At 53.8% G+C, this 20,776-nt stretch overlaps 1 protein-coding gene across 1 annotated transcript in view; it reads right to left on the bottom strand.

Annotated features, from left to right (window-relative positions):
• The window catches only part of NTN1 (netrin 1), an 81,566-nt gene that overhangs the window by 21,834 nt on the left and 38,956 nt on the right, over positions 1-20,776 (bottom strand). Inside the window, exon 2 of the mRNA XM_068209281.1 lies at positions 12,159-12,347. Within this exon, the coding sequence (XP_068065382.1) occupies positions 12,159-12,347 (189 nt within the window). The remainder of the gene's footprint in view (positions 1-12,158; positions 12,348-20,776) is intronic.

Here is a 20,776-nt window from a genome sequence, read left to right as displayed (position 1 = left end):
TGTCCCCAAGGGCACCCGTGGCTTCAAGCCCCCCAAACCGGGCACATCACTCCCAAGAGGGCTTTTCCTGGACCATGCAGTTCTGCTTGGTTTGTTCTGCACACCCCTGGCTCTCAAACGCCCTAAATGTGCCTCACCTGGGGACAGCAGACCACATCCCACATCGGTGCTCTGTTTCCAAGTTTTGGTGTTTGGCTGGAGGCTCCCTCCAAGCCAGCCCAGCACCATCCTGCTCCCTGCACCAGCAGCCCCCAGTCTGACCCCACTGGGCAGCAGCTGCCGGGCTGATCCCCCTGCCCTGCAGGGTTTGGATGGTGCCTGGAGCACCCCTGCTCCAGCTTCTCCCTGGGGACATCTAGAGCTCCAGCAAACTGCCACCAGCCCTGACCCCTCAGGTCCTGGGTGGGAAGAGAAAGAGCCTTGCCAAAACCTGATGATTTTTCACATGAGAGGGGAAGAAACCCCTCAAGAAACTATCGAAGCTTTTGCTCCTTTTCTCCTCTTTTCCTAACAATTCTGATTTGGAATTTTTGATTAAAAGTCCCTCTCTCCCCCCTGCCCTGAGCTGTCCCTGGGAAACGGCTGCTTGCAGACCTGCCCACAGCAGAAATCTCATTTTCTAAAGATAATTTAGACTGGAAAAGTTTTAACGGGAAATCAGCGTGGCTGGTGATGAGCAGAGGGATGCTTAGTTGGGAAAACCTTCACGCTGCAGCCCCAAGGGGTGGCTCGGGTAGTGCTGGGGGAGAGGAAATAAAAACACATTAATTAAAGGCCTGCAGAAGAAATGGGAGAGAAAAGAGTTAAAGAAGAGCAGAGAGTCAGGAGTTAATACAAAAATAAGCAAGTCAGGGAAGGGTTACCCAAGGAGAGGCAAAGGGCAGGGGATGGGGACGAACAGCCTCTTGTTCCAGGCGTTCCCTCCGGGGCTGCTCCATCCTGGGAGGAACCCCCGTGTGAGTGGGACCTTGGGGAAAAGAGGGAAAAAAGCCTTGGTGATGAGTAAGATCCCCAGACTCCGGGTCTTGGAGGCCGGGCTGAGAGCACAGAGCGCTCTTTGGGCAGCACAGAAATCAATCAATAAATCGAATGCTGCTGCTTCCATCCCTCACGAGGTAGAGGCTCGGCGCAGCTCGCCCAAGGCTGCCGGGCTATTTTCAGAGCCCAGTCGCTCTGAGGTTGTCTCGTCTCCCCCCAGGCCGGGCTCTGTGAGGGCTCTGGTGTCCCCAGGTGTGATGTGATGTGCCCAGGGCTGCAGCTGGCACGAGTGGCAGAGGGTCGGGGACTCGCCGGCCCGCGGGCCAGGATTTCACCGGAATGAGATCCCGGCCAATCTCTGCCACACCGAGGGGAAAATCCTCTCCGGGTGACGGGACGGGCTCTGTGTCAGCTGTCCCCAGGTCCCCCTGGGGCCCAGCCCGTCCTGCCTGCCCCGTCCTCCCAAACTGCGGCAATCGGCGCTGCCGGCGCGGGGAGGCAGGAGGGGCTCTCGGCAGTGCCTGCCCATGGGGATTTGCTGTCCCTGTCCTCGAGAAACTGAACCAGCGCCAGCAATTAGGAGCAATTAAAGGCAATTTACAGTTCCCCGGCCAGTGCAAACACTTGCAGCCAGCAATTACAGGCTCTTCTCCTTCCCCAGCCATGGAGGGCCGGGCTGCTGGTGCTTGATGCTGATTTTCCCAATCCAGTTCAAATTCCTTTGGGCTGTATCCCCAGAATGAGGGAAATCTGCACCAGGATGCCAGCGCGGGGGTGATCGGTGCAAACGCCCCTTTGGCATCGCCGCTGCCTTTCCGATGGGCACCCTGGGACTCACAGAACACGTCTGCATTCCTGAACTTCCCTGGATTTGTGGATTTGTTCATCACCCGCCGAGGTGCAGAAATTCAGCAGTGCCCTGCGCTGAGCAGAGCCCTCGAGGCACCAGAGCTGAGGGCACCTCTAGGAGCAGGACAGGAAAGCGTCCGGGACATCCCTGGAGGTGATAAGCAGGATAACACGGCGTTTTTCCTCATGCCTTGCTTGAAAGGATCACCCCACAGAGGGTACGGTGAGATGGGAGAGAAGCAAACGGGGATGATGCTGGAGCAAGAAAAATGCCCACAGAACATCGGGGGAAGGGAAATAACTCTCAGGATTTATTTTTTTACAAAAATCTTTAAGAAACACTTATGCTGCGTGCCTGTGGCAGAGATGACCAGGAATTCCTAGTGAAAAATGAAGTTATTTTTTGGTTGACAACATGGCTCTGGAGGAGAAAACAAGGAGCAGGAATCTGTGGAGAGGCTTTAACGGGCACTGAGGGCAGCAGTGGGGGTGCCTCTGCTCCCAGAAGCTGATTTTCCCTATAAAATAACCATAAGGAAAGCAGGGAGCTGAGAGCACTCCCAGGTGAGCACCTTGGGCTTGGCTGCTCCAGATGTGAGGAGACCACGTCGCTCTTTGTGAGACAGACCCAAAGTGGCCGAGTGGATGAGGGGACAGCAGCCAAAATCCGGAGTGCAGAAGGAGGCATAATTGGAAGGAGGGAACAGGATGGCTCATCCATGCTGAAGGGTCCCAATTAACTGCATCCACTCCAGGAAAAGATCTGGGAGTCAATGAAACATCTGGCTGATTGCAGCGGAGCTCAGAAGAGCCACAAGATGGGAGGCTGTGCTGTGAAAGGGGGAGAGAGAAACTCTGAATTCATATCAGGGTACTATAGAAATCAATAGCACGTCCTCAGCTGGGAGCTGGAGTGAAAGGCACGGAGAGCACCCACGGAAAAGATTCGGAATGCCTTGCCAAGAGACGGTGGAGGGCTGCCAAGCAATGCACAGCGCCGGGAAGGTCAGACAGGTGCTCCTCTTCACTGGTCCTTAAAGCCCAGCAACAAAGGGACATTGAGGGTGTTGAAAAGGCAACCTTTTCAATGATAAAAGGAAACGCTGCTTTGCACCGCACGTAATTAACTCGTAGAACTCCAGCTACGAGACACCATGGCAAGGGCCCAACAGGATTAGATAGGGCTCTGAATGAGAACATCTGTAGTTACATTAGCTGGGATTAATATATATACGGATATAAGCGCTGCCAGGCAGCTCCTCACCGCCTGCAGCCAGGAGATTTCCCCCGGGGCCAGCTCTGCCGAACTGGCTGCCGTGGGCTTTTATAGCTCTGTCTGGAGCTTCCAAATCAGCCCCTATTTTCTGTACAAACCTGCTGAGGCAGAGCACTGCCCAGCCCAGCCCAGCCAGCGACGCCTCTCTGTGCTTCAGCTCAGGTTTGGGGCTAAAAAACACCTGGAAGGATCTTGGGGCCGTGCTTGGGATAAAAACACCCCACGGTTTTTCAGTTCAGGTGGTTGAACTTGCTGAGATGGTTCTGCCCCACTGAAGGTTGACAAATAGCACGACAAAAATGCAAATATTTTCGCACCCCCGGTGCTCGGGCGGAGGTATTCCCAGCCGCTAATCCTGCCCTGCACACGTGTGGTGGAAGGTAAACAGGGATAAATCTCCAGGCTCAGCTCTCCTCAAGTGTGACCTTTATGGAGAAGGTGCCTGAAAAGATCTGCATTTTTGGAGAATTACCATCTTCCTGTTTTCAGGAAGCTGCTTCCTTGGGAGGTTTTCAGAGTGGTGAAAAATCCTTTTGCTTGGACAAGAAAAAAAAAGGCTGGAATTGCCAGAATGTCCAGATTTCCTCTTGTCACCCTGGATGTGCCAGGATCACAAACCTCACAGGGCTCCGGATCCAGCCTCTGGACTGAGCAGGCACCCAACAATGCATTAAGCTGGAAAAAACCCCTTCGTTTGCAATAATCTCTGATGAAGGCTCCTGTATTCAGAAATCACACTCCATTTGAAGTACAAATTCAATCCCAGGTAGCCAATGTGCCTTAGGTGAATATTTTTATTTAACCAGGCTTTAAAATGCTTTTCCAGAATCACGGCCAAAAATTGCTTCCCTTTGGTTGCTTCCCTTCTTTCCTCCAAAGACTTCAACAGGAGAAAAACGGGAGTTTTCTGTGGCTACAGAAAACTTCTGCTGGAAAAAAACGCAACAAACCCAGGTTTGTTGTCAAAATGTCAAAACAAATTCAATGTAAATTCTCCTGTTGCCTCAACAACGCGTCCTGATGCAGCAAACACGTCTCCCTTAACCTTGTGGTTTAGCATTTAGAGGGGTGGATCTGGCATTATTACTTAAGTGAGGTTTTTTTTGTTGTAGAGTTGTTTTTTTCCTGCTCCACTGTCTTTAGGAGCTCAGGTACTTTAAATCCTGCTCCCTCTGAACACATCTTCCCAGGGAACTCAAGGTGTGAGAATTCCTGGAGTGCCCCCATAGCTGAAATCCATCCCAGAGGTGACCTTGAAGTGGTCCCAAGGAGGACAGGGTGTTTTCACAGCTTTTCTTTGGCTCCTGTCTTTGGGAAATCAATTCAAAACAAGCAGGGCTCCTTCCTTTGGATACCTATCCTGATTATTTGTCCGTGGATGAGGGAAGTCTGAGCCCAACCTGTGCACCTGAGTGCTGAGGAGAGGTTCGTGCTGGCTCTGGAGACCTCCCGTGGGGATGGGAGAGCCCACAGGCACTGCCAGATCATCACCAGCACGGGCAGCACGTCCTGCAAATCCCACGGATTTATGGGGAAAAGAAGCTGGAATTCGGTGTGCACCCACCCAGTCTGGCCCCAGCTGGTTTGCAAAGCAGAAGCAGGGGTGGAAATGTCTCTGTGCTAACTCTGAATGCCAATAATGACTTTAAATATTAACCACTAACTGCTCTGCCCTGAGCTCCTCAGCCTGTCTGCACACTGGGAGCTGGATTTAGCCCTCCAAAGGATCATGTTCGTGCTCAGTGTCCCTCAGCACATTCTCCTGGAGATTTAAAGGTTTCTTGCCAGCAGAACATGAATTCCTCCTTTTATTGGGCAGAGCCAAACAATCTCTGGGTGTCTCCTGCTGTCCCTCCTCCTGTGCCACTTCTCAGGGCTCTCCCGTTTCCCCTCCTGGACTGGCACTCGGGGGAGCCAAGGGCTTTGGTGCCCTGCAGTTTGGGCCAAATTTCACAGATTAGACCTTGGCTTTGTCTTCTCCATAACAAGGAACAGACAGGGCCACAAAGCCTCCACTGAGCCGGAGTCGCCACTAATCCGGAGGGGCCTTGGAACCCCAGCAATAAATCCACTTTTTGGGCAGGGGCACTGTGGGCAGGCATTTGTGACACACACAATGGGACAATTATGGCAGCACTCCCCCCAAGTGCTGGAAAATTCCCTTGTTCCAAAATTGTTAAAACTTCCCCTGTCCACTGAGAGCTCCACTTCCCACATGATTCCAGCAGGGCTGGAGAAGCTGACAGGGATGTTGAGATGAAGCATTGGGGTTTCCTTCACCCCACTTTGCTGGCAAGACTTGGGTTTTATCGTGGAGGATGTGATCCCTTTGATTTTTCTGTCAAAAACGTCAGAGCTGCAGGGGCAGCTCTGGCCAGGCCAAGAGCAGCCACTCAGTGGGGCACGGTGGCCTCCTGGATCTAAAGCAAAGCCTAGCTCCTCGGGCTCTCGTGGGAGATGTTGCACGAGGAAGAGTGGGTTGGGAATGTTGCTACTGAAGGGGAAAAAAAGAGAGGCAAAGTTTTTCTCTTCCTGATGCGTTTTTAGCCTGGCTCTGGAGGAAACGAGTTCCTACAAGTGCATTCTCCCTCTAATAATAAAAATCAAATCTGGCAGCGGAGCAGAAGTCTCGGAGATAATGAGGTTGCCACAAGCCTTGGGAAAGGAGGCAGTGGGGAAGGTGAGGGAGAAGCTGGAAAAGCTCTGCAGAAAAAGATCCTTTTGGTGTGCACAGCCCTCATGGGACACCAAAGCATCCACAGTGGGGAGAGTCCCCAACACCCCAAGAGCAGGGAGAAATCCCAGTGAGAGCTCCCGGGGCACAAATCCCAGCCCCTCGTTTGTGATGCTCTGAGAAGCATCTGTTTAACTGGAAAAGAAATCCTTTCCTACCAGAAAAAATAAACCTTTTCAGTATGCTGAAAACCAGAGTGTGGGGATGGGCAGAACTGAGCTTGGGTTTAATTCTCAGGATCTGAGAGCCTGAAGCACTTTCCACTCCTGAGAACTGTTCTGAAGTAGGAAATTATCTCCATTATTGGAAAACATTTATGGGGAAGGAAAATTATTCCTTTTCTTTCCTCTGTCTCGTGGATATGCAAAGGTCTGGCTTTGCAAGCGAATTTAGCAACTTTTGTCCTTAGTCTGAGACCAGCAGTGGAGAGCTGGGGTTTAGACTGGTTTTATTTTCTTAATAGGGTGCAAATTCCCCTCTATTGTGTCGCCACTTCTGACAAACCACATCCCAACCTGCCCTCCAGGATTGCTCCTGGATGTTTCTCTGCTGAAAACGCAAACCCAAACCCCAGTTTGGAAGGTGGCCGGCCCCCAGTGCATCCAGTAAACTCCTGCTGGGCACCAGCATTGCCAGGATGTGATTTTTCAGGAATGCAGGGCCGGCTCTGGTCGGGAATCAATGCTGTCTACATTTTCCTGTTGAGCTGGGCCATACATATGTCTGCCATGGATTCAGGACTCAGCTGTGAGCTGTGTCTCTCCTCTGAAGGTGCTGAGGTGGTTTCCAGGTGGCAATGGAGATTCCAGCTCCTTCTGAGCAGCCTCCTCCATCTCCTTACGGCTCCCTGGATTCAGCAGCATCTTGCCCTGAATTCCACAACCCAGCAAACTCTGCCCACTCTGCCTCACACAGAGGCAGCTGCCTAATTAATGTGTCTGCTCATCCATCATTGAAATGTGGATTTTAATGGATTTTTAAAAAGCTGGCATGGGCTGGAAGATGCCTTGTGTTGAGCTTGAGTCTTACTTGAACAAAAAAATCACTGCTTTTCCACGGCTTCATTCCACAAACTCAGAACAGCATGAGAGTTTCAGTAATGCTCGTGTCCCTTCTTTTCTCTGGGATCCTTCCAGCCCAGGTGAGTGAACAGTGCAGCTCTGCCCTGGGTAGTGGCAGTGCCATGGAGGAGGTGACACTTGGTGGCACTTGAGCCTCCCTTGCTGCCCCAGGATGTTCCACAGTGACCAGTGAGCATGGACAGCTTAAAGGGGCATTTCTAGAAACCTTCCCCGATGGTCTGTTTGTGGGGGGGGGGGGGTTATGATGACAAGTTTTAGATGCAGAGGCCATAAATCAGCTCTCAGGGCTTGCAATAATTCCGATATAAGGAATTATGGGGCCGTGGGGAAGGGTGACTCAGGCACAGCCACTGACAAATGCAGGATGGAAATGCAACTACAGAATCGTTCTTACGGCAGTGGAAGAGAATCTCCACAGTCCTGGGGAGAAATTATAGTCTGTGCTTGGCAGATCGATGCCTGGGAAGTTTGGAATTTCTCCAGGGGTGTGATTTCTCAGAGGTGACCAAGCCCTGACAAGAGCCCAAGCCAAGCCCTGCCAGCACCACAGGCTGGCTCCTCTCTCATCTCAACAGTACCTCCAGCTGGAATCCAAAGAGGAGCAAAAGGAGGAAAGGAAGGGAAGGAAGTTTGACCATTAAGGACAAGTCCCTGGGGTGAAATCCTGGAAAGTATTGCCTTGGAGTTTGCCTTAAAACCACAACTGAGCTGGATGAGAGATGGGCATCAAAATGAGGCAGCTCTGGAGAGGGGAGCACCTCCCTCAGGCTGCACTTCAGCCCCTCCTGAGGTGACCCCAAGGCCAGAGCTGTGCTGGTCCCAGCGGAGACCTGCAGCGAGGGAAGGCTGGGGACAGAGCCCTGCAGGAGCCACCACTGCTGGCCCTGCTGGCCCTGCTGGCCCTGGTGTAGGATCCAGCCAGGCCATCTCAATGTCTCTGGCATGCTCCAGCTGTGAGCTTGTCTGCCCCACCCAGGTGTGGAGTGGGGACCGTGGTGACAGGGGACGTCTCCAAGGCTGGAGGGATGCTGACTGGGACTGGAACCATGGCCAGAGTGGTGTCCCTATGCTATACCAGCAGTGGGACACCTATGGTGGCAGTGGCACCATTCTGAGACTCTGCTGTCTGCCGTGGGTGTTCCCCCTGCCACCTCCTGCGCCCCAACTTCCCAGCGGGACCCAGCAGCAGGAACAGAGAGGATCCATCTCCCCCGGCCCAGCCTCCAGGGAATGAGCTCTCAGCTCTAAGCTGGTCACGCAGCTCCCTCTATAGTCACTGGAGAGAGACTGGGACTGGTGCCACTGTCCCTGTCACCGGGGGCTCTGCTCTGCGCTCCCCAAGCCAAAGGGGTTTGGGTTCTGCCTCACTCAATGCCTGTGACTGGGCGAGGAAAACCCTTTATGTGCACCCATGAAATCCAGGACAGGAGGCTGAGCCCATGGGGACAGATCTCACCTCCCTCTGCTCCAGCCCAAAGTGCCTCCAAAATACAAATGTCAAGTCTTGACCCTTGGTGAGTGCAGGCCAGGATGGGCAGGGAGGCTGGGAGTGCTTTTTGGGGTTTGCACAAGGCATGAAATCCTGCAGCACAGCTGGAAAGCTCCCCAGGCTGCAGCAGCACCAGGCATACAGACAATCCCATTTCCTCCCAAAACACTGAGCCCTGATGAATGTGACCTCTCCAGGTGCCAAATCCTGGCCCTGCACGAGGGGTTTGTGCTGGCAGCTTCTGCACAAGGGCATTCAGAGCACGTCTCGTTTGTCATCTTTTCATCAAAAAGTGTACAAAGCCTCTCCCTGAAGTGCAGAGCTGTTTTACAGCCAGGCTATAAAACCCTGCAGACTCTCTACTCCAATGGAATTACACTAGTGCCAATAATCTGGCAAATATCAGGAGGGAGTTTAATCAAAAGAACCAACAGCAGGGCCCTGATTTACAGCAGCCCATGACAGAGCGGGGTGGACGAGGGTTTGCAGGACCCAGATGTGGAATTTCACTTGCAACATCATTTGGAGCAGAGGGAAAGCAGAAGGAACTGGAAGCAGGGCTTCAGCATGCTGGGAGCTTTTGGTGATTTCTCAAAAACCAGGGAGAAAAGAGGAACAATTTGTCCTTGTCTGAGTCTGAAAAAATGAACAGGAAAATCTCTTATACCCCGAGTTCTGTTGCTTCTCGGGGCAGCCCCCACACCAGGGTGTGCCCAGGACGGGGGTGTGATGTGTCTGCCAGGACAAAGGGCATCCTGCTCCCCTGCCCACTGGGATGAGCCCACCCACCCCCCTGGAGGAGGAGCAGTGGGACCATCGGGCTCCTCCAGCCCAGGATCTATGGCTGGGACAGGGTTCAGCTGCAGTCTGACCTCAGAATGCCAGGGGAGCCCTGGCTGCTATCCAGGGACTGCCTGACCACCCACCCGGAGCGGCCACATCCTCCATGCCCAGCTCCATGCCCAGCTGCAGCCTGGCAGGCTCTGGCACACACCCAGCATTGCCACTCCGTGCAATATCCCTGCTCCGTCTGTCATCAATTCCTTTGCCTGTGGTTTGCAGCCTCCTTGCTACGGCCTGCCTGGCATGGTCCTGTCCCAGGGCATCTCTGGCCACTGACAACTTGAAGGGTTTATCATTTCTGCAAGGAAAACCACTGGAAGCAAACACAGAGCAAAGCACCTGGCACGGCTGAATCACTGTTAGCCATCAGGGAAAACCATCCTTAAACCCCAGCTCCTTCTGCCTTCGCCTGCACTGCTGATCTGAACGTCAGATCATTAGAAAAGTCCTTTATTTATCAATTATTAAAGGTTTGGCTGTTGGAAACACAAGCAGCCCTGAGCTGGGCAGGGGGTGTTGCCCAGCTCTGCTTTCTGCTCACCTTTTGCTGCCTGAGCCTCACCCCTGCCCTGCAACACGTGCAAAAGTTTGTGGAATTCTCCTTTTCTCCAAGTTAAAAAGAAGGAGACATTGTGCAAGCATTTCTGCAATGTCATATTTTTGCATAATTACCCAAACCAAGCATTTCAAACAATGCAACTCCAGCCTCTTTAATTTGCTGATGTTCGATGTGTTGTGAGTGGAGGCACCTCGTGCATGGCATGGAGTGGGAGATGAGGAATGCAAGGCACAGGAGAGGCAGCTTAGCTGGATGTGTCTCTTAGGCTGAATAAATGGAGTTGAATTAATGAAAAAAATGTCTCTGGCAGCTCTTTCATGGAGCCTTTGCTGTGAGATCACCCGAGACCTTGCTGGGGTGGGTGAGAACCACAAGCTCCTCAGCAGCTCCCAAGGCACCAGGGCTCTCTGAGATGCTTTTATTTAAATGTATTATGTGTGGGACATGATCAGAGTGATGTGATGGATTGAAGAATCAGGTTTTATAAAGGAAAATATAGAGAAAGTATGGTTCTGCTGGGTGCAGGCAGTGATGAGGGAGGTGGCAGAAGCTCGGGATGGTTAATTCCTTAATTTTAACCACATTCAGTGGAGATGAGGCTCTGGGAGCGTTGGTTTGGTGAGATGGTCAATGAATGTTGTTATCAATGGAGAGGTGGCTGGAGCTGTTAAATGGGAGGGTTGGGTTTAAACCTGCCCGTTTGCAGCAATGATTTCAGCACCAGCCCTGAGCCAGGAGAGAAAACCAGAGGGACATAAACCCCGCTGTGTGACAAACAGAGCTCGGGAAAAGGAGTTTTCAAAGGGATGCTGTGGGGAACTCCATTTCACTGCTGTTGTAGGGACGGTGGATTTGCCCCCACAAAAACCCCGCAGGGCTGGGAAATGGCTCTCATGGGCACTGCCCGTGCCCAGCACAGTTACCACAAACCTTTGTTGGGTGGCTCTGATGGGCACGGGTTTGTCACAAACCCGGCTGGGGGAGAGCTGAGATTTGGCCATTGCCAGCTTCGAGTGAGGGAGAGGCTCCAGAAGGCAGAGCAGGAGAACAGAGCAATAGCAAAGAGGATTTAACGGAGAGAATGATCCTGCAAGCCAGATCCTTCAGCCTGGAAACCTCCCAGAGGCCAGTGATGTCTTCTCGGTGCTTGCCTGGGGAAACTGAGGTATGGAATGTTGCAGAGGTCTCCCACCTGCAGGTGCCTCCTGGCCAGGTTTTTTAGCAGAATTCGGTGCTGTCAGTGACATTGAAGGGCCAGGGGACAGCAAGGAGGGACAGACAGGAGAGGGGAACAGCTGCCAGAGGTGAGCTGGGAAAAGCAGGAATGAGCACCTGGGAAATATCAAAAAATATCTCATTGGAATTGTTTTTACAAGGTTCAAAAAGGGGGAGTAGGACTGTCTGAAAAGGGATTTCTTTTCTGCTATGGCAAAAAAATGTCTGCTTTCAGTAAGGAAAAAAAACAAACAAAAAATTGAAAATGCTGGAGACCCAAAACTTCCCAGCCAAAAATACTGATCTGAAGCCAAAAAGCTTTCCATTTCTTGTTTAAATGAATCTTTAGAGAGAAAAGAGCTGAGCATTTCCATGGGAAACCCCAGCATTTTCTAATCTGGCTTTTGAATGTTTGCTTGACTCTTTTCACTGCACCTCAGGTTCAGGATTTCCATCTCTTCCAGCAGCAGCTGAGAGTAAAAAGGGTTCATTTGCAGGATTTGCTCTTCTTGCTGCTCCCGCCCCAGCTGAATCCCAGCTTGCCTCCACGGCCACACGAGGAAACCTCAAAATACTCCAGGCTCAAAATAAACTCGTTTCCCCTTTTTCTGTTCTCTCCTCGTCCAGAGGAGTGACAAGTTCTGTGCGTGGGCTCAGCTCTGCCTGAAGGGTGGCAGCTGGAGACGGGGCTTGGGGGAGGCTGATTTAAATTCTACATCTCACCCATGCCTGGGATTTTGTGCCCCTCTGCCCTTGCAGAGTGATGACCAGGTAGCAGCAGATGAAGCACCATTTCTAAGTGATAAACCCTGAAATAATTCGAAGTCCTACTCATCAGTGAGGACTTCTATTTCCATGGCCTGGTCCTCAGCAGGAGGCTGGGGAGAGCAGGGAGAGGTGATGGCACGGGATGTGGGTGGCCTTGTCCTCACCAGGAGGCTGCAGAGGTGGTGGCAGGGAACGTGGGGGCATGAGAAGCCATTCCAAACGGCAAAAAAAGCAATTTCAAACGGGTTTGGGAGAGGGAGGAGCGGGAGGAGCTTGGCGAGAGGGAGAGCGGTGGGAGCAGAGCTGCAGGGAGGGGCTGGGGAAGGAGAAGCCGGCATTGCCACCCCCCATCCGTGACCCCGTACCTTTGCAGGCCTTGCGGTGGGAGATGGGCTTGCTGAGGTCGCGGTAGAAGCCCTCCTTGCAGTAGTGGCAGTGCCTGCCCGCCGTGTTGTGCCGGCAGTTGAGGCACACGCCGCCGCTCTTGCGCCCCGACAGCTTGAACAGCTCCATGTTGAAGCGGCAGCGCCGCGCGTGCAGGTTGCAGTTGCAGGCTGAGAGAGGCAAAGAGGGGATATTGTCACCATCTGTGCCCAAACACGGAGGTGCCAACCCCGGGGAGCTGCTGACAACCCCTGTGTGTATGCCCTGTCATCCCGGGGGGTCACGGATGGGAGGCCCTTGCGGCACCTCTGGCTGTGGGAAGCCAGCACATCCTGAGCTGTGCTGGGAGGTGAGCCCATTTGTGTGGGCCATTGCCCTCCAGCTCTTTGGAGGGCAAGACGAGGTTGCCAAGACCAGATTTCACTGTCCTGCCTTGCATTCACCACGGCTTTGCCTCTCCCTGCTCGCAGGGGGGGTACCAGGGGGCTGTGAGGACAGGAGCCCGTCCGTGGTCAGAGGACAGAGCACACAGAGCCCTGTGGCACCTTCAGCTTTGTCACAGGCACCTTCCCCGTGGAAGCACCGCTCATTTCCCTTCCCAGCCACTCTCACTTTGTGTTGTTACTGCTCAGTGCAAAGGTCCCCAAACTGCTGAGGGACCCCCACTTCCCAGCACCTCAGGAACCCCCTCAGTCCCTGTGGGAAGGGCTTTCCATCATCACCTGCCTGACCTTCCCCGTTTCCCACTCTCACCAGTTCTGACACACGCATGTTTGAGCTCTGAATACCATTCCAAGACCTTCCTAGCTGGTTTCTCCCTCAGCTTTCCACACCACAGGCTCTGCCTCTCGCCTGCAGCCCTGACCATGCTGATAATCCTCATTTCTGCCTGGGACAGGCCCGGCCTGACACCCACTCAGCCAAATTCCAAAACGTGCAGCCTTGCTTTGATTGCTGTGACTGAGCTGTCCAATTCCTCCACCATATGCAGCCTAAAGTCAACACCGGGCCTATTTTAACAGGGGGCCTTCGCAAAGGACACCTTCGGGACTTCAAAAGCTCGACCCCTCGCCCGCCTCTCCCCAGAGCTGTCATGGGGCCATCAGGATGCAGTTGCTGGGGCTCAGTGCTTTGCTGAGAATTTTATAGCTTGTTTTCTTTTCCCGTGGCTTTTATTTGCTCTTCACCCCTGAACAATGCAGCTGTGCCATGCCAGCCCACAGCTGGGCCCCTCGCCTCGGCACGGAGGTGTCACAGCTCCGGCCTTGTCACCTTCCCTCAGAGCTGAGACGTCTTAATCCCTCATTCCTTCCTGTTTACCTTATGGTGCTCTCCCAACACAAAGCCACGCCGTATTTGCTTAATTATCAAATTTCAGCCCAAAAAACGGCAGCGCAGCTCCGGAGTGATTGTCGGGAACAATCCCCAGCTGACACACGCCGTGACAGCACAGGGGCGAGCAGAACCCCCCGTCCCCGTGCCCCCCGCGGGATGGAGCCGCTGTCTCCGTGCTCTGCCGCCGGAATTCCTCAGGCTGACACGGACAGGCCAGACCTCACGTCCCCACCAAGGCTGGCAGAGCAGAGCGTGCCGATGGCGACAGGAGCGGCCCGGGAGCGCTTTGCCAGGCGTGAGGGACAGAGATTCCTGCCATGGCTCTGAGCCGCCGTTTGGCCCTCCTGGGATGAGCCCAGCAGCCCGCAGGAGCTTTTGTCATCTCCCCAACAGGACACAGCCATGAGGGAGCCCCAAGACACCGCTCCTGCCTCCAGAGGCAATGGCTGTTTGGGGTCTGGCCCCATCCCACATGTGCTGAAGCTGCACTTTTCGCAGCTAAAAGCGGCACGGGAGCACGCACCAGGCACTTGTGTGTCCCCCCTCGTGCCTTTCCCCCCTCCATGGAAAGCTCAGGAAGAGCAGCCTGCTGTGCCCTGCTGGAGCAGCTGCTCAGCTCTGCTTTCTCCTCATCCCACACGTGCTGAGCAGCCCCAGCCCACACCACAGCCCCACCACAAAAAGGGTTTTGGAGGGGATTCCTGCCCTGCAGAATGCACTAACAAAGCTTTTGGGAAGCAGGTGGTGGTTTTAAATTCCCAGCCCTTGTTTTACAGAGGTGACCAAGTGGGGTTACACCCTTTTCCTGGATGTGCAGGACTCAGGGCTGGTTCCTACCCTCAGGGCAGAGCCTTCCCAAGGGCGCAGGGCTGGGACATGGGGAATGGTCTCCTGGCCACACCTAACCCTCAAGGCAGCACCTGCACCCATGGCACAGCCTCTGGACAGGGCTCAAACAGAGCAAAAAAGATTTAAATCCCTCAGTCTGAGGGCTCTTGTGGGTTGTGACCATGTAGACACATCTCCATCGTTCAAAGCCTCGAGGCCCACGAGCAGCTCTGCCTTTGGTGCCACAAACCACAGGATTTGGTCCCTGTTGATCAACATGAAAGGACATTTCTCCAGGGAGTGGCATAACCTCACAGAAGCCTTAGTTCTCCCTCAAATCTGTCAGAAATGCATGTTTTCCCGGGAGAATGAAAGCTCACCTCCTCCTAAAACTTGTATTTTAGGAGAGCTGGACTTGGCACTGGGAGTATTTTGCAAGATTGCATTGGCAAATCCCTTTTTAAGATTCAAAGCTGAGCCCACACGAAGAGTGAGTGAAAATCTTCGTATTTCTTTGGGTTGCTTGATAAGCAGAAATGTTTTTGCAAAGCCAGGAAAACAGAGCTCTGGGGATTTTCTCGAGTTCTTTGCTAACATTTCCACTGTTGCCACCAGAGCAGAGCTGCACAGGAATGTGGAGGAATAAGTGGGGTGTGCAGAGCTCCTCCCAGCTCTGCTCCCAGGATCAATTTTCCATTGGTGTTCCAGGGACAGGAAAATCCTGAAGAAGGGAAGAAGCTGAAACTCACAAGAAGCTGCAAGGAGCTCCCCAAAACAGCCAACCCTGTCCTTATCCAGAGTCAAGGACCTAAATACTGTGGATGCCTTGGGGATAAACCCTCCAGGGAGGCAGTGAGTGAGCTGGAGGAAGGTGTGGTCTGGTCCAGCCCCACGCCATGACCAGCACGGCCTCCCTCGAGCTCCCCACAGGCATCCAGGGAGCCACAGCCACCCCTCACTGTGACCTCTCAGCTTCCTTTGGCTCCATCAGCTCAGACTGGCTCTGTCTGCTCCTTCCACTCCCAGGGCACTGAGGAAAGAGCTGGAAACAGCTGGGCACTGATTCCCTCCCAAGCCCATACACCTGGCTGCTTTTCCAGCATCCACCCCTCCTGATCCCCCTGTTTCTGCAGCAAACTTAGGGAGAGTGGCTTTAATTGCAATTACTGTGTCCTGTGTCCACCCTGAGGGCCTGGGCTGGAGTGGCCAGTGCTGTGCACTGCTGGCCACCAGCCAGGGCAAGCTGGCAGCTGTGCCTGCAGCCTGGTGTGTTTGCAGAATGCCCAGTGGGAGAGGCTTGGGCTGGCTGAAGGAAAATACCCATCCCAATTCTCCTGACAGTGGCACACAGGGATGCAGGGACTGAAGGAAAATACCCATCCCAATTCTCCTGACAGTGGCACACAGGGATGCAGGGACTGAAGGGAAATACCCATCCCAATTCTCCTGACAGTGGCACACAGGGATGCAGGGACTGGGGCAATGCAAGAAATGTCCCAGCCAGACGTCACAAAGCCCTTGTGGGGACAAGGCTGGGACATGCCATGGCGGGATCACTCTGGAGATGCAGAGTGTGGGCACTGCCTGGGCACATTGCCGACCCCAGCAGCAGGTCGGGGTGGTTTTGGAGCCCAGCTCCAGATCCGTGCATGTCCCCAGGGTGTGTGGCTCCCCGGCCACGTTTTCCCTGGACAGAGGCACTCAGGAAGCTGCTCCCACCCTCCCTCTGCTCCGCCCGAGGTTAATCCCCTGCTGTGCTGAAGCCTTTTGCCTTGTTCCTAACATGACTTGGCCTGGCTTTAATTTTCTGCCACTGCTTCTTGGTTTGAATTTCCCTGAATTCAAGTGGCTCTTTAGCAACCCGTTTTTTCTTTCTATGAATGCCTGTGAGGGCTGTAATAAAAATCACCTCCCAGGACTGGCATCATGTCCGTTCCTCCAGCTTTGCTTTGCACCTGGTGGAGAAGACACCCCTGCACCCCTACAGACCCAGCTATGAGCAAAATCTGGCCAGGTGCTGAGGGCTCTGTGAGGAAAGGTTTTGGCTCCAGTTGCTCCACTGAGCCCAGTCCTGCTGTCTCCCGCTCTCCTCTTTCTCTTACTCTGCCAAGGACCTCACAAGCCTTTTGTTCCCTGACTTTATTGTGCACAGATGTGCAGAGCTTCATCAGAGCATCTCTACCTGAGCTGCCAGGCCCGGCTCTTGATAACCAGATTTCATTTAAACACAGATGTTCCAAAACCTGGAAAATGCTGAAGAGGGAAAGAGGAAAGCTGCACTTTGGAGCCAGGCGGGGAAAACAGTGCGGAATCTTCTCCCTGTTAAAACCAGGGACTTGGTCAAATGAATCCCTCAAGGAGGTCAAGGTGGGCACGATTTTCCATGTGGAAGAAGGAAAGGAGGGACATGAATGGAGGCTGTGCAGGCTGGGGCTATGCTCTGGGAGCTGTGGTTGTGGTCTTTGCGCTGCCACCACGTCCCCAGCGCCCTGCGTCTCCCAGGACGAATTCCTCCCCATGGTTTTCATTCAGCAATGACAATGCTGCCCTTTCAAAAGACCCCACCCTCCCAAAGCTTATATTTTGGCAATTTTTAAAATGCAAATTGCTTTTTAAACAAACGAAAACCCCAAAACATTTTGTTTTAATTTTTGCAAACAATAATTCGGGGGAGGGGGAAAGGAAAAGGGGAGGATGGAAGAATCCAGAGACTGAAAGTAATCTCTAAATTTGACTTGAATTTATGAAGTCTCAGTCTCCTTAAAATTATCCTTTTCCCAAACAAGTTTTCTTTTCCCAGAAAATCGCTTGCTCAGCCTGAGCCATTATTTCTCTTTTGAAGGAGAAATCCTGACATGCAGGGTCCTGGTCCCTGAGAGGGACCCCCTAGCTGTGCCCATCCTGGGGGGGGGCTTTGCTTCCAGAGAATCCCAGGAGATATCTTCAGGGATATTTCTGAGGACCATAACGGTCAAGGGAACACCCAGAGGGACAACAGAGGTGAAGCAGCCAGAGCCAGTGGAGACGTATGTGGACTGGGAGGTAGGGAGAAATCACCCATGGAGACAGAAGGAGGGTGTCCCTACAGTGTCCCTTCAAGCCACTGCCAGCTGGTTTGGGGTTTGCAGCAGCTGCACGAATCTGGAAGTGGTGGATGAGCTCTCACAGGTCACTGGGCCACAGCAGTCCAGCACAGGCTGCCAGGGCTGTGCCCAGAGTCATTCCAGGTGTGGCCCTGCAGGGATCTCTCCTGGGGCCTTGGGTGACCCCAGGCTGGGAGAGGGTTTCTGTCCATGCCTGGTGTGACCTCACAGGGATCTCTCCTGGGGGTTTGGAGAGGGTTGGAGAGGGTTTCTGTCCATGCAGCAGAATGGCCAAGCAAGGATGAACACCAGTGGCAAAGTCCTGCAGAGTAGAATCACCACGTGTGGCCCCAGGAGCTTGGAGCCATAGGGACTGAGGGGTCAGATCCAGCTCTGCTCAGAGGACAGGCGTCCCCATGCCCTCCCGTGTGGCCCAGTGCCACCCACCACAGCCCCAGCTGGCCACCACCAAACAAAAACAACGTTTGCTCAGGAAAATCCATCTGCGTGAGCGTGGAGTGTGAGTAAGAGGAGGCTGGAGGTTGGTTGGGTTGGCTCAGGCAAGGGGAAATCCATGGGGGTGTTGTGGCTGCGAGGGGCAGACACGGGGGCTGCGCCAGGCCCAGGTTTTCCTGCCAGTCAGAGCTCAGGGGCAGAGGGAAGTGTGTGGACACACCACAAAAAATGCAGCTGTGGCCGGGATGGCCCTGGGGCAGAGCCACAGAGCCTGCAGCAACAGCCAGTGGGGATGGGGGGAGGGAAGGAAAGGCAGAGCCCAGCCTTGCTGGGACCCCCTGTTGGGGTGAAGGCTTTTGGGGAGCCTCACACTCTGATCACTCCTCATGAAGCCAAGTGCCTCTGGCCCTGCTCCACCTGAGAGCAGGGAATGGCCAAACTGACGGTGTAGGACAGTAAGGGAGCAGGATCCTGGGGAGGAGCACTCTGAGGACATCTCCCCCTTGGCACAAAAAGGGCTTGGGGATCAGAAGACTTTTCCATGCCTGAAAATCCTCAGGAATGGCAGTTCTGTGGAAAAGCTCTGGAGGAGATGTCATCGGAGTGACTCAGGACCTCCCTGGGGAGGCTGCACAGCCCAAGTGCCCTTCACTTCCCACTTTGCCAGTTCCCAAATCCCCACATGCCTTAGGGACAGAGAGGCCCTGGACATGTCCTGCTGTCAGCATTGGTTCTGCAAAGTGTAACAGTTTGCAAAGTGTAACCGACACTGAAGTTGGTAACAGAGCATTGACACCCGCCTGGGAATTCCAAGGATAAGACCCTCATTCTCTTTTCCATAAAAAAAGCCAGACTCAGTGTTTAGGATGAGTGTTTGAGGCTGGGTGTCTGAGTCAGGCTGAGCGTTTCTAGAAAAGTCCCTGCTAAAATGATTCAGCTGGAAATGAGAAACAAGGCAAGTGAAAAATCCTGTGCTGTGCCAACCCTAACAACAAATTCAGGGATTTATTTCCTTAAAGAAAATCTATTGCCCTTATGTTGGAAGCCAAGGCTTAAAAAGAAAAACACTGCTCTCTGCTAGGGATGTGTCTGTTGCTGTCTCTAAGATGAGCTGCTCAAGCTTGGCTGCATTTCTCAGTCACTGAAAAAGGGGGAACATTTGGTCCAAGCTGATGGAGTTCTGCAGCTGAATTCCCTGAAAATCTGATTTTCACTGCCCAAACCAAGCCCAAAACCAGGCCTGTGGAGATGGGGCAGGGGATTGCTGTCCTGCTGGTGGATTCTCAGGTGCTGAGTGTGGCAGTGCTACCCTGGTCCCTCCTGCCTGAGGTTCCCTCCATCCACCAGGACTTCCCGGTGGAGCCCTGCCCTGCCATGGCCCTTGTCAGGCTCATCAGCAGGAAGGGAGAGCTCCAGCAGAGGCTGGGGAGTGGGGAGGAGAAGCAAATGCTGAACAGCAGAGCCTGGCAGATTGAAGCCTTGAATGTTTTGGGATTGCCCTCACCCCAGTGACAATAGGGGCAAACCAGCCGTGAAGGTTTTGGGATTGCCCTCACCCCAGCGACAATAGGGGCAAACCAGCCGTGAAGGTTTTGTCACCCCAGTGACAATAGGGGCAAACCAGCCGTGTCCTTGGTGAACCAGCTGTCCATCAACACCCGGAGCCAGATGAAACAGTGCCCATCCAAAGTGGGCAGAAGATGGACAGCTTGGCATGGCCTCATCCCAAAATGTGGTGTCTGGTTTTGAGAGCAGGTCCAGGGAGAAAGTCCAGAGCTGTTCACAGATCAAGCCCCAAAGAGGAAAGAACAAGTCCTGTCAGAGCAGCTGCTGAGGCTTAATTGTCGACACTCACAATTATCAACCTTCTGCAGCCTGGTGAGACCAAAACTCTTCCCAACGGCACCAGACCCCTTTGGAGAGCACCCAGCAGCTGCTGCCCACCAAGCTCTGTGGCTGCCTCTCCATCCTCCAGCCCCACAAGCCACGGGAGCTGATCCCAACAGCCACGGACACCACAGGGACCTTGACCTGCTGGACTGGGGTCTGACCTAGGTTTGGATTCATTTCATGGAGGGAATTCCAGAACTGTTTCCACATGTATTGGTTCCAGCCTGGACTGGAGTACCAGAACCTCCCAAGCTATTTCCTGGCTCTGCACATGGAGTTTCTGGCCCCACAGGAAGCATCAGAGGGGCAAGAGCAAAACTTATTCCTGGGAGATTTATAGCTCCCAGATATTCGGATTTTGAGCCAGATTTGAACAATCTCTGGGCAGGGAAGCTCTCCCCACTGCCAGGCAGCACACGTGGCAAACAGCTGCTGGCAGCCCTCGAGGTCCAGCTGAGCTGTGTGTTCCTTGCTGGAGTCCTCGGGGACATGTCCAGTGACCTGCAGTGGCTCCTTCAAAGGCAGCATGCAGCTGAGGGTCCATCAGCAGGCGATGGGGGTGGAGGAGGAACCTACGGGCCGTTGTGCTGCATTGAAATGTCGGGATTTGTGGCCGCCTCTCATCCAAGGCGTTTTCTCCCAAGACAAAAGCGCTCTTACTCAATACAGGATGGGAGCACAAAGCTGGCCTTGCCCTGGTGCAGCACACACGGCTGGACTCCGAGCGCCTGGAAATGGGCTGTGAATTGCCCTTGCTTCCTCCGGAGTGCTGCGAAGGGACAGCGCTGCCCTGAGACTGCAGCGGAGCCTTCTCCCGGCCGGAGCACCTCTGGGAGCTGTCTCAGAATGAGCCTTCAGCCTCACCAGGAGCCAGCCTCACCAGGAGCCAGCCTCACCAGGAGCCAGCCTCAGGAGCCGGCTCTGAGCGCTGGCATGGAGCTCCAGGGGACCTCACCTGCGGGCTGCTCTGTGGTGTGCGCAGAGCGTGTCCCCTGTCCCCTGTCCCC

Source organism: Anomalospiza imberbis, chromosome 19, assembly GCF_031753505.1.
Source record: "Anomalospiza imberbis isolate Cuckoo-Finch-1a 21T00152 chromosome 19, ASM3175350v1, whole genome shotgun sequence".
In the NCBI taxonomy this organism is placed as follows: domain Eukaryota; kingdom Metazoa; phylum Chordata; class Aves; order Passeriformes; family Viduidae; genus Anomalospiza; species Anomalospiza imberbis.
Note: the sequence above shows the minus strand (reverse complement) of the source record. Positions and strands in the feature narration are given on the sequence as shown.